This window comes from Larus michahellis, chromosome 1, assembly GCF_964199755.1.
Source record: "Larus michahellis chromosome 1, bLarMic1.1, whole genome shotgun sequence".
NCBI classification, from domain to species: Eukaryota; Metazoa; Chordata; class Aves; order Charadriiformes; family Laridae; genus Larus; species Larus michahellis.
In genome coordinates this window covers 14,688,490-14,702,381 of record NC_133896.1, presented here as the reverse complement: position 1 = coordinate 14,702,381, position 13,892 = coordinate 14,688,490, and the positions used below count along the sequence as shown (strand labels likewise).

Genomic DNA, 13,892 nt, shown 5'->3' with positions numbered 1-13,892 from the left:
CTCTCCAAGAGCCTGTTCAGTTTTGTGAGCGTGGCGTCTTTTCACACCATTGTGCATCGTGTCATACAAGAACCGGGAGGACCCGCGTCTGCTGGGGATGCTGCTCTCTGGGGAGTCTTCTTGAGCGGTCACCACTACGAGGAGGGCTGAGCAGGGAGCTCACTGGGACTTACGGATCTGCTCAGCTTATTGAAGAAATGGGTAAGAGGAGACTTCTTCATAGCTGATGTGCCTTCACAGGGAGATACTTCTGCCGTGACTCAGCTCTGATATCTAGCATTGGTGGAGCAAAGTCCAGCATGGGGAGGGGAAGATAATTGTATTAAAAATGAAAATATATTATATGGGTCAATTAGTCAAAAAAAGCACCCTTACACCATACTGAAGAGTGAGCGATAGAGTTTCTATCACTGGAAAACTTTGAGACCTTATAAAATAAGGTTGTAGCTTGGCCAGAAAGCCCTGAACTGGAGCGGAGCTTCCCTGGTGGAGCCCTATGATTCACCTTACTGGGTGTTGGGAAGAAGTCAGGAGCACCTTTCCGCTTCAAAGCTGGCGATGCAGACGCCTTGTTTTACTGAGAGCACTTAGTGTCGTTAGCATAAAGGCAGCTTGGTAGTATCAATCAGTATCTAACCTAATACAGTCGCACCCTGACCCGCTGCCCATCCCGGGCTGGTTGATATGGTCTCACATCAAAAATTGATGACACTGAGACACAGAGGGACAGATTTCCCTAAGAGAAGCCAGGGGCAGAGATGGGAGCCTGACAGGTTTCTCCCAGTGACTGGATTGCTCCTTAGGAGCATAACCATGATTCCTCTAGAGGATAAAACGCTGTAGTCTCACTTATACTTTATATTATACAAGAGATTCTCATTGACAACCACTCTGAGCAATTTTTCAGTGACCTTCTTAAAGGGAGCTGGGAGGAATATTTGACTTACAAGTGATGAATTTTAGACTTATGGTGAAGGATTTGGAGTAATGAAAATTATCTGCTTATTCTATAATATTCTGGCTTATCCTAATGCTTTGCTCTGCTACTAATACGAATTAAGATTTTTTAAAAATTAACCTATGAGTCTGATTTTCCAAGCAGTCTTATTTTGGTTGAAAAAGTAATTTTGTGGGTCAAAACTGGAGTGGAGGTACCATTCCTAACTTCCTTAATGTATTCACACGGTCACTGCATGCTGGTCCTGTGTTTTATGGTCCTGATGTATTTCTTGCACAGTGTTTGCTCTGAAAAACAACCAATTTGACCATTTCTGAGCAGACGGAATTAAATAAAAGTAGTATGGCTGTGCCGCTCTGGGGATGCAAGGCTCTGGTGAGATATTTTCAATAAGGGAAGGGAGTGTTGGGAAGGAGAAAGAGGTCGCCACTAGTTTGTTCGTCCCTTCACACTCTGCAACCGTCCCGCAGACACCCCTACCTCCGTCCCCTGCATCCCTCTCGCTTGGTGCACAGCCAGTCTCTGCTGCTGGGCCACCGTGGGGAGCCCGCTCGTGTCAAAAGCCAGAGCCAGGATCCCGCTCCCACTGCAGAAGATATTCTTTAATGCAAAAAAAAAAAACCAACAACAAAAAAAGGCAAAACAAAAAGGAAAAAAAAAAAAGCTATTCAGTTTAGTGCATAAATGCAGTGACACAGTCAGTGAGGGCGGCCAACACATTAACCCCTATGTCGATGGGCTGAAAAACAAATCTGAGCGTTCGGTGGCCCCGGTGACCGGGTCTCACATAAGTCACGAGTTTTGACACCCCCCATGTATGTCCCGCGCTGGGCTGCGGGTCAGGGAGCGTGGGGGCAGCGGGACGGATGCTGCAGCCTGGCCGCTGCCGGGGACCCCCCCTCCTCCCGCACGCCCCAGCCCAGCAGTGGGGATCCCGGCTCATCCGCAGGGTCTGTGTAAATCAGCTTTGCTGTAACTACCGTTCAGTTTTTGCTGGGGTCGCCTTCGCACCCATGGCCTGGAAAGTTTTTGTGGTAGACAGTAGGCAAACAAAATCTATCCCTGCAAAATGCTTGCGGTCCTGCGGGCTGCAGTTGTGTGCCTTAGATAAGGGTGTTGAATCTTGGATGGCCACGCACAGGTCCACTGACACTCAGTCACACAAATTGTATATTTTAGATACGTTTTAAATGCAGAGACGATAAGAGAAAACCCTCAAAACCCACCGTAAAGTGTATTTCCAGATCTTTGCGCTTTTAGTGACTGTTAAATAAAAGAGAAGGAATACCTTTTCCAGGTCTGTGAAAGTTTAGCGGTCATTAAATAAAACAGAAGGACTATCTTTTACAGACTTCCTCAGGATTTACATCCCATTTTCCCTCACAAAGTAAACTGTTAAAACTGTCCCGGCCTGTTAGCCCTGTGTACCTTGGGTCCTTGGGGTTACTCAAGCTAGAATAGTGAAGTGGAGAGATAAATTAGGCTGTAAAATGGACTAAGCGTTTCTTTTGTGGCCACTGACATTTAAAAAATTCTTCAGATAAAGGCTACCCACAATAAATATTTGCAAGTTAATGAAAGCCTTGGAAACTTCAGTATGCAGATGTAACACGGGTAAATACCCAGCATTTCTTCACGGAAATCCAGAGCAGCAAAGGGATAGCAGGAAACAATAGTCACGGGCATGAATATTTGTTGTGGGAGATGCCTCTTTATATAAGACATGTTTATTTAAAGGATGTTGAAAATCAGATTTGCAAAACAAGATCGAACATTAGAATTGTAAATAACCAGAATCAAGTGGAATTTCCTTAAATATACTTAGGTACGCTCCGCACGTGGTGCTGAGAGGGCACGGCAGCACAGTGGATCAAAACCAGAAAAAAGTATATTCTTATGCCTGTGTTGCACCCAAAATTGTACATTAAATGAAAGACCACCCAAATTAGGAATATATAAAAGCAAGACCCATAATGATTGTTGTGTACTTGTCTTCAGAAATGTAATGCATAACAGATATTCAGAATAATTTTAAGCTCAAAGTCCCTCCCAGCACCTTCTTTTCTAGCACAGAGCATAGTTTATTTGCTGTAGGAGATTTAAACCTTTAAAGCAATTTCATAAAAATAAAATATATGAGGTATTGAAGCATAAAAACTTTCCACCCTTTGAAAATATTCATCCTTAAATTCTGTTATTAAGCGAGACAACAGAAAGTTGTTAATACTTGTTCCCTGATTTGAAGTTTTTTAAAACCTTATATTCTTTTTTAATGGCCACAAGACCAATAATAAATTTAAGGGTTTAGGCTCACCTATTTGATAGCATCCGCAGAGTTTGTAAAGAAATGCTTTTCTGAAATAGAAAAGCCTTCTAATACTCTCTTTTATATTCATACCTCATTAACATTAATATGCAATAAAGAAATACAAGTTTAAAGCATTTGAATGAAGTGCAATACAAAAGAGAGAAAAAAACTCGTACGGTTAAATACTCTGATTTCAGATGAAAGCCTGACATGGCAGTTTACAGAAGATGCGTTATTGCGCCAGCCCACTGGAAAATGGAGCAGCCAAACAGCTGCTATTGTTCCCACCCTAGGAAAATTAAAATCTCGTAATAACATAGGCATGGAAGTTGCCTATAACTTCACATTTAGGCCTTTGTTTAGAAATGACTAAGAGCAAAGTTCATGTAACTGGCAAGGCAAGGCTGCATTATTATCTGACTGTAACAAGTCCCACGCACAAAAAAGGGATTCATCCCAAAGGGTTATTTGGCATGGCCAAGGCAGCTCTGGAGCGCCAGGCCTCTCTGGTAAGTCCCTGCATAAATAGGAGAAGAAAACAAGAAGGCTTCATGAACAGAAGATTTTGTTTTGGAAGAAGAGGCAAGATCGATTAGCTACTAATTACTTCTGACTTTCCTGTCCAACGTTCGCAGGGCAGATGCTTCAACGCTGCTGGAGCCGCTCTTTGCTGACACTGAAGCTTCAACTTCACTGATAGCCCCAAGAGACATGGGGTTCATCTCACTTTAGCATGGTCAGACCTCACTTTAGTGTGGTCATCCTCCCCGTTTATTTCCCTGACCGGGATTACGAAGAGACCCCATACACCTCGGGACGACTGCGGAAGGGCTTTTCAGCCTGCAGCTGAAGTGCATCCGTGGTGTTGATGGCCCATCTGTTGAGGTGGGCAGAAGAGGTCCACCTCAACAATTTGTATTTTTTCTAGGCTACGTCTGGGACAAGAATGGATGGGATGGGACACTGGCAGGGGGTAGCTCAGCCTGGTTGTGTACTGCGGTTGCAGCGTGAGTTATTTGCTGAACATGTTGCATTCCCCATCTCCAGAAGACCAGCTGCTGCACAGTAAAACTCATCCCTTGTGTTTCAGGACAACAAGAACATGCCCGAGCTACAGTGCCTGCTGGGCCCAGGGGTACCACCACTGCCGGTAATGCGGCAATGCTTCTTCAAGGGTGAAGTGTTCATGGGCAATTCATCCCTTGTATCAGCTGCAAAGGCTGTTTCTTCTGCACATCCATCACATCATCCTCCTCCAGCCATCAGTATGTCTTTCTTTAGCAAAACCTTCCAAGCAGCAAAAAGAGCAGATTTGCTCTCTGAGTCTGTCTGACGGTCAAGAGGAAACACATGCAGAGAAAACCCTGTCTGCTTGTGTGGATGCGTAGAAAATAAACACACTTGGTGGAAAGATCTTGCTTTGGGAAGTCCACCCTATAGTCTTCATTAGCAGAAGAAAGTCAGAAGTGCTTCAACTTACGGTCCTGTTTTCAGATGTTACCTGCTATACTACAATGAATAAATGGCACTTGCAACCTGATCCTCCGTAGCTCTTTTATTTGCAGCTGATTATGTAGAAAGTCTAGGCAGTTTCCTTAATTTTTGTCGTGGAAAGCTGTTAAAAGCTGGGGACAAGATGTGCATCAGGACTCTCCACATGGCGACACTGACAAGGGTGTTTTTCTATGTTCTTCCATGGAAGCCTTTACCCAGACCCAGGGAGCTCCGACAAAGTTCCTTATTGCTTGGTGTTATTTAATAACTCCTCAGCCTACCCTGACCCTTGCAAAATGATCTGCTGTGGCCACATTAATTAAGCAGCTACTTGCCTGTTAATGTGCTTTTCAATTCTGCTTTTGGGGTGCGAGCTCTCTCCCTGAATGAAGTGAGCAGCTCCGCTGCCTGAATAATCACTTCCATAAATTAATATGGACTGCAGCCACGTCCATCTGTGCTGTGATTTCCCCCCGCCGCCCGTGCTTGGAAGGGGCCTGTACCTCCTAAGTAATTATTTACATTCCACCTATTGCATTCTCCATTGCAGACAACAGTCTTTACTCATTTCTCATCTCGATTTACTCCCTGTTGTTTTCTGTGTTAAAAAAATACTGCACGAGGGGTGAAAGCCAGTTGGAACCTCCGTCCTGCAGCATTAGGCGCTTTCTGTCTTTAACAGGGAATAGTTGTAACTCACATGAAGAATCTTGGATCAGAGGAGTGTGAAAACAGAGATTATTATGATTTTCACAAGCTTTTATTTTGATACAGGCGGGTTGGTCTTAGTCACTTTTCTTAAATAATCTGTTTTATTGTTATTAATAATAATACCTTGACCTTGCTGTCCATGGGAGAAGGATGTGTGAGAAGTGCTGGCCAAAGACATTGCATAAGCCCCTCATCTTCAGAAACCGGGTACCGTATTTACCCAGCGCAGTGAGGGGATATGAAGCCAATGCAAAAACCCACCCAGGGACCGGCACGTGCCTGCGTGTGGCTGGTAGCCCCCAGCAAGCCGTTGAGGACAGCCTGGTGGGGCCGGTGAAAGACTCGCTCCTTGCCCGGCCGCGCTGGAAGCTGCTGGGATGCAGGGGCAGGGGATGAGCAGGGCATTGCTGGTGGTCCTGATCGTAACAAAATCTTTCAGACCAGGTGAGGTTTGGGGTAAGTTCCGAGTAAATTGTGCTCGTATGAGTGAGATCACACTGGAGCTGCGACCAGAGATAAATTTTCCTTCAGGCAAAGACTGCCAGGGGCTGGAAGCTGCTTTTTCTTCCTTCCCTCTGGTGCACGGGGCTCGGCCACAGCCCTGGCTCCCTGCAAACATTCTCAGCAAATGTCTCCCTGCTGTTATAGGGACACGCAAAATCATGGGGTTTGTGGTTTTCACAATGCCCTGGGTCCCCTTGTTTGGCTGATGGGCACCATTAGCATCACTCTTCTATTCCAAGATGAGCCTGAAATGTTCAGGACAGTTTTGGGAAGCATTATTTGACCTGGATGGGTAGGGGCTAGGAAGGAAGGTACCTTGTCTGGACTAAATGTCTGCGACACTATTGCTGGTGGGTGCAGGAAGTGGGGTTTGAGGTCCCAAACGGTCCCTTTGAGTCCTGTATCCGTGAATATTAGTGGTCTGGGGTCTCTGCTGGATTCCCTCATGGACAGAGCCTGGATGAGATGGCAGGCATGGCCTGTGAAGAAGAGGTTGGAGGTCTTGTGAAAGAGTGAGAAAGAAAGGAGAAAGGTGTGAGAGGCATAAGATAAAGAAAGGGAGGAAGGAGGTGACTAAGGAGAGGCATGAGGCTTCCAAGGGGAGACACTACCTTTTTCGCTTTCCTTTACTGAATGTCCCCTCCTTGGTAAGTGACACACGGAGCTTGCGTAGGAAAGCAGTGGGCTGGCTGCACTAACAGCTCTGGATACTAAGCAGCTGGAAACAAAGAAAATTCCCTAAAATCATCAGCCTAAATTCACTGCTAAATTCATCACCCTACCCACATCCCAGCGCCTTCAGGGAGCACTAGCCCAAGCCCCAAAGTCTGTGGGCAGATTAGCTACCCTCACACTCCCAAGCTTATTTAGGGAATTATCTCTTGGGGAAAAAAAAAAAAAAGAAAAGAAAAGGCAATGCTGGCAACTGGTGTAGCAGCACCCCGGCAGGGGCAGCCAGCATCCCCTCCTCCTGCCGCAGCGGGGGCCCAGCACCCCCTTCCCCTACCACCTTCTTTTTTAGAAAATAAGAGAGTTGGCTATGTCTGGCGGCCCTCCCTCAACCGCAATGGCTGACTTTCTGCAGATGCTGGGCAGAGGGGGCATGAGCCGAGGTGCGTTTGCTCAGCCGAAGCCCCTCCGGCCCGGCCCGGCCTCGCTGGCAAGCTCTGGGTGGAGGGAAGCGGGAGCGCACGAGGGAGAACACGTCCCGTTGGCAGCGGTTTCACCAGCAAGCCCGCACAGCTTTCGCCTGCATGAGATTTTTGGCACAAGGAAATTAGAGTATTAGTCCGTAACTTTTACAAGCGTTGAAATTTATGGAGGAGGCACAGATGTTAAAAAAAAAAACAAACACCACACCAAAACAAACAAATACCCAAAGCTGAAAATTAAATAACCCAGCTAAAAAGGAAGCCTCAGAGCCAGACTGACTCCTCGGTGGCTGCTGCGGAGCTCAGTCTCCACGGCAGTGACCCGGGATGTCGGCCAGCTGGAGTGGCGTTGGGAGCTGCCCCGTCCCCTACGCTGCACACCACCAGTCTCTTTCGTCCTCAGGGCAGGATAGTGTCGCAGTGTCGCAGTGCGTGTCACCATCCCAGCCAACGAGAGACATGGCCTCGCTCCATCGACTAGTGAGGAACAACCCAGCGAGGCGGGAAACGGCAGCAAAGTTTTGCTGGTGGCGGGGAACTCAAAAGTCAGTGCAGAGCCAGAGGAAAAGGCAGGTTGGGCAGATGGCGAGGATGTCCCCCGGGCCACCGTGCACGGGCTCTCCGTCAGCTGGGTGGGAGGTGGGCCAGCGAAGCAGCCTGCACGGACGTGAGGCAGCTGCATGGTGCCATCCATGTGGCTCGCGCCTCCATGGAGGGAACCTTTCCCTCTGGCACTGAAACCAATCCAGGAGGGAGCCCCTGGTCCATGCCAGTTTTGCACTTCAAAAATGCTGGCAGGTAGGCTCTCCTTTCCGATTACATCATGTCACTACCGCTCACCCGGGCTGTCTCTGGGCATCGGTCGGGATCCAGCAGCAGCATGGTGGCTGCTTTGAACCCTGGTAGATTTGCTCCCCTCTCCTGGTGCTGTGGTCCCTCTGCCAGCCCTGCTTTGTTAAAAATGTATGTTTTTATGAATTATTCTACTTGCCAAATTTTTGTGTTCAGCTACTTATTCCCCTGTGGTCCCTGCTGGGTTTGCTCCTCTCTGGGATGCAGGGCCCGGGTACACACTCTTGGGGGCCTGAAGCCCCCTCCCGGGGACCTGCCCTCCCTGGGGACTCACACACTGGCCTCCCTGAGCTGCAGGGCACACCTCCGGAGGTGTTGTGTGCACGTGTATAATTTTGAAGATGGTCGTGGAGAAGGTTTAAGTAAAAATCTCACTTTGCTCCAGCAGTGGGTGCAGGTACAGCGAAGGCAGGGCTGTGGCAGGGACGGGTCAGAGGGGCACAGTCTGGGGCAGAGGGCTAGGGACCGAAGGACAAGGGCTGGGGCAGGTGCACTGGAGTTGGGACAGAGGGACAAGGAGAGGTGGACCGGGCAAATGGACAGGGGCTGGAGCAGAGGGATAGAGGGATGGGTCAAAAGGATGGACAGAGGGATAGAAGTAGAGAGACAAGGGCTGGGACCGGGGGACGGGGTCGCAGGAGCAAGGAGTGAGCAGGGGCAGAGACTCAGGTGTCGGGGCGGGGACCGGGGGCAGGGACAGGGGCCGGGGTAGGGACAGGGACTGGGACCCAGGAGCGGGGACGGGGGCAGAAGCTGGGGCGGGGACGCGGGACAGGGGCAGGGACAAGGCAGGGGCAGGGACCCGGAGGCAGACAAAGGGCGAGCAGCAGAGCCCAGCTCGCAGCCCGCATCCCCGCAGCGGCAGCACCGCACACCGGCGCGCAGAGCCAGGAGCGGGAGGAGCGGGCGGCGGCGGCGGCGGAGGAGGCGGAGGAGGAGGAGGAGGGGAGGGACCTTCCCCTCCCTCCCACCCCGACACCGGGGGGAAATAAATTATTCCCAGCCCTCGCACTCCCAGCTCCGTGCCCAGCACCCCGGCAGCGGCAGGCGGGGACGGCGCAGCCTTCGGCGGGCGCGGAGGGGCCGCCCCTGCCCGCTCCGCGCTCCGCTCCGCGCCCGGCGCCCGCCTCCCCACCAACTCCCGCGGGCGGCGGCGGGGGGCAGCGCCCGCCCCGTCCCGTCCCGTCCCGTCCCGCCCCGTCCAGAGCGGAGCAGAGCGGCGCGGCGGCCCCGCCGTGCCCTGGATGCCCCAGCGGCGCCGGCGGCAGCAGCATGGAGCGGCGGCGGGGCGTCCCCGGGGGCTGGCCCTGCCTGCTGGCCGCCCTGGGTGCCCTGCTGGCGGCGGGCCGGGCGGCCGCCCCCCGCGCCCGCTTCTCTCCCTTCTTCTTCCTCTGCACCCACCACGGCGAGCTGGAGGGCGACGGCGAGCAGGGCGAGGTGCTCATCGCCCTCCACATCGCGGGCAGCCCCGCCGCCTACGTGCCCGGCCAGGAGTACCACGGTAGGTGCAGGCGCCCGCCCGTGCTCAGCGCTGCGCGTCCCCCCGCGGAGGGCGGCCCCGGGGTGTGTGTGTGTGTGTCCCGCACCGCGGAGCGGCACCCCGGCCCCGCAGCCGCGCAGGGGAGGGGGCGGTGGGCAGGGAAACGGGCGGCGTGTGCCCTGCCGCAGGTCAGCCCCGGCGAGGGGCTCCGCCGCCCGGCGGGACCCTCCTCACCTGCCCCGGCCGCCGCTCCGCCCGGGCGCAGACACCGCCGCCACCGCCCCCGGCGCGGCGCCGCTTCGCCCTGCACCGGCGCGGCCCCTGCAGCCCCGGAGCCGGAGGAAATTCCCAGTCCCCTCTCCGTAACCGGCCCGGGGCCGGATCCAGAACCTCCCAAGTTGCTGGAAGTCTGTCCCTTCGCCACTTGGGTGGCTTTCGGACCCGGCTCGCACCCAGCGCATCATCACCCTTTCCTCGGGGGCTGTGCGGTGCCGCAGCTGGCGGCCGCCACTCGCGGGTCACCAAAATGTGCCCTCGCAGGGACCGCGGACCCTCCCGCAGCCCGGCCTCGTCCGGGGCAGCCACCCTGTTGCTCCCCGCGGAGCGGATGCAGGAGCCACGGGCGAGAGCGCTGGGTCAGGCGCTCACAGGTGGCTTTGAAGACGGGAGGTCGTGCCCAGAAATAATAAAACATCTGCTTTTTGTAAACGCCCAGGCTGAGGGGGATTAAACAGAGCAGCCGAAGTTGTTCGTGCAGGTAGGGTCCTTACTTTGGAGATGTGCTGGGAGAGGGGCACAGCCCAGGGCTGACCGCGGCCTCGCAGGCAGGTACACTGCTGCCTGCTGTGGAAAACTGCTTTTCGGCTGCAAGAGTGCCCCTGTCAGCCGGCAGCTGTGTTGTTCACCAGCCTTATCACCAGTTCTCCGTATAGAAAACTTTCATGCGTGAAACGTTTTTTTAATTCATAAGCATGGCAGACCACTTAAAGGTATATTCACTAATCCTTCTTCTCCCTTTGTGTCTGCTTGAGGTTTTGCAATGCTACATGATAACAGCTAATTGTGCAGTAAGCGTTGAAAAGTCAGGAAAATTATGAATAAATACTTACTTGAAACACCTTGCTCGGAAACAGATACTGTGTAATTGTCCCTGGCTAAAGATGGACTTAAACTTCTGACTTTGATACATTCCAGCTCAGAATTTAAGTTTTAGGTAAATCACAGAATCGTTGTCATGTGAATATTCTAATTGAATTTTTAATTGTAAAGGCAGAAAAAACCCCACACATCAAATAGTCATTTTCACAAGATCTAAGGGGTCCTGAAGTTTTTGTCTTTACCAGTATAGTTTTACAAAATTCATATGAAAGTTTTGTTTTCAAAATATTGGTGTCCTTTTTAACAGACCACATATGTAAATCATATGACTTTACCAGGTTGTTTTTCCTTAAAGCCCCATGTCTTTTGGTCCGTAATATCACACTCAGATCATAAAATCAGTTAAATTGCGTTCACCCTGCTGAACCACAAACGTGCAGAGGGAAAAAAAAAAAGAAGATGGAATTTCCATCTTGCACAATTTTAAACACTGGATTTTTAAAAAATATGGTTCGGACACGTAAATAACAGAATCGCCCCCTTTTCCTCGCTGCTGCTGCCGTGTTTTCCAGCTTGCAGCCGGTGTTTAAGCCCCGTTGCTCGTCTGGGGAGAGGGGTTTGTGGCCGGTGCGGGATCTCTGCGGGCAGGGCAGGGTGAGGAGCAGGGATGTGTGTGTTTCCCCGGGGATGCTCTTCTGCCTCTCGCCCTTTTTAAAGGTGGGGTTTTTTTTGAATTTTAAAATACCAGCTCGCAGAGAAACGCCCCAGCTGCGCTGCAGACCTTTCAGGTAGCCAAGGGCGGATTTTACATCTCTGTTTTGAATCTGTCGGAGAAAAATGAATATACCTCTGTGCCTCTATTTGTTTTTTTATTTTTTTTTTTACCTACCCGGTCTCACGGTTTCGCGGAGCCGCTGCTGCCCCTGCGCCCCGGCGGCGCGCTGCGCTGCCCCGTCCCTGCGCGCCCCCGCGCAGCCGCCCTGCGCTTCTCCCCGCCGCCAGCCCCGCTCGGGTGCCCGGGCGGGCCGGTGAGGTGCCGGCGGCGGCATCTGCCCCGGTGGATCTCTTAGTCCCGCCGCCCGTCTGAAATTTGCACCGCGGTTGCGCTTTTCCGTCTGAAAGCAGCGCGGGCGCTGCGCTGCCCTCGGTGCCATCACTCCAGGGCCAACATCTGCCCCGGTGGGTGCAACAGAAGCATGGCAGGGTGTCTTTCAAAGCCACCATATTAAGAAAGGATAAACAAATTGGACGCATCCCCAAAGGGTCACGCTAATTCTCACGAACACGGAAGAAAGCCCTCAAGCTGAACTTGAAAACTAATTTGTCTCCACAGCACAAGGTGTAGGTAGACCCCGCTGCGAGCCAGCCTCACCTCTGATTTCTAACTTGCAATGGTAATTTTTTTTCCCGTTTTGTGCACTGATTAAACGCTCACCTGTGCCCAAACAAGGCAAGCAGCACTGCCTCTTTGCTATGCGCAGCGCAGCAGACGTGCCTTTGAGCTAAGCACGCTTACTGAGGTTTTTTTAAATATCTCATTTGAATATTTTTAAATATAACAATTATCAATGTTAAATATAGCACAAGAAAAAAAAACCCCAAAGTATACAATCTGAAGAAATAATTTGAAGCAGCAATCTGGGCTTTTATACAGTGCAGTTTAATGTTACTGGGAAACGTCGGTCTGCACTGGTTGGGCATTTTTCATTTAGAAATCAAACTTTAAAGGCGGTCTTGTGGGGACGCAGAGGTGGAGTTTTGAGATGCAGTACAGACACACAAGACAAAGGGAGATTTGCATATGTCCGATGCAAATTCCCCTGCTCAGGGAACATATTAAAATACACTGCTCTGACTCTTCACAAGTTCCAGGGAGGCCCCGCTTTACACTTACCGCCCCTTCATTCAACAGGGACAGGTGACAAGAGCAGCCAAGAGCATCAAGTTCAAAGAGGAGCGAATTGGATGAAACCATACGCCAAGGGCTGGATGAGAAAAAGATTTTCATTAACAACAGTCAGCCAACAACTTTCTGTTAATTTGTTTGTATGCTCTGCAGCCAGTGGAGCTGTGACACTGGCTCTTGTCCGTTTGCCCAGCTGTCCCTTGCGCTGCCCCCCACCCCGGGAGAGGGACAGTGTCTGGGGCAGAAGCCGCTTGCCTGGGAACCAGGCGAACACGGGAGCTTCTGCAAGTGGCTTCACTGGCGCGCCGAATCCGGCACTTCATTTCCCCGTGCTTCTGAATTTCCTAAATAAAGCAAAGGCAATAATATTCCCTACTTTGCATAGGTAAATTAGATACTTTGGGATTTAGCACTTCTCCCCTAACCCTTAAAAATACTTCAGATTTGGCCCTATTCCTGCAATCAGTAAATATTTAAAAACGCATTCGCTGGTTGAATAGGACCAAGCCTACGCTGCATATAAATATGCTCCTTTATACACAAGACTGACTTGATAAATTAGTAAACAATTTTATTACCTTTGGCAGACTTTTATTCCTTGAATTAGCTCATTTCAAATTTAATTAAGTCCTTGAGCTGGCAAAACACTTAAGCGCTTCCTCAAATGCAAGCTGACAAAGTGTGCCCGGGTTTAACGTGGGCACCTGCTCAGCTGCCTTCCAGCGCAGTGGTGGCCGCGTGTTTGGAGAGATGCACCAGGCCCCGCTTGGCTTGCTCGTAGCTTTGCTGTTAGGGAGCGGTGATCCTGGTTTGTTTCTCTCCTGGGCTTTCCACTGTAATCTGCAGAGCAGAACATAATTTCTTCAGGAAAAAAAAAACCAAACCCAAACAACAACAGTATCTATTGACATTTTCTATACAAGTTCTTTTGGGTTTATTTCCAACCTGCAGTCAGTTTTGATGATCCACGTCAGCTCGCCTTCCGTGCTGAGGGCAAGTACCATCATTTATGGGCAGATAGGTACATTGGAAATGCATAAAGAACAAAGGATAAACTTGACTGATCACTGAGTCTTTGCTGCCCTTAATCACAGAAACCAGAAAATGAACAGTCAGATTTGTAGTGTTTAAAAAATACAAACAGATTACCTTTACACTGTATTTTTCCTTATCCCTTAAAAAAGTTCTTGCTGTCACTGCGAACAGTGCCTTTTTTCCCAAGGTTTCAAATTTAGATCTTTTAGGAACAACTTTGAACTGTTTTCCCATGATTGATGTTAAAACTCATAATTCTGCCCTTAAAATAGTTTTCTTTAATGAGACTTGAGTTTCTATTTCACTCTCCATTGTTCCTTTTTTTTTTTTTCCCCCCAGAACGGATTAACCTTCGGTCCCCAAATGTTATCAGTTTCCATCAATGACTGTTACTA

General features: G+C 50.4%; 1 protein-coding gene across 1 annotated transcript in view; it reads left to right on the top strand.

The window, feature by feature from the left end:
* Nucleotides 1-9,005: 9,005 nt before the first annotated feature.
* The window catches only part of RELN (reelin), a 293,678-nt gene continuing 288,791 nt past the window's right edge, over nt 9,006-13,892 (top strand). Inside the window, exon 1 of the mRNA XM_074574094.1 lies at nt 9,006-9,479. Within this exon, the coding sequence (XP_074430195.1) occupies nt 9,251-9,479 (229 nt within the window). The 5' untranslated portion in view covers nt 9,006-9,250. The remainder of the gene's footprint in view (nt 9,480-13,892) is intronic.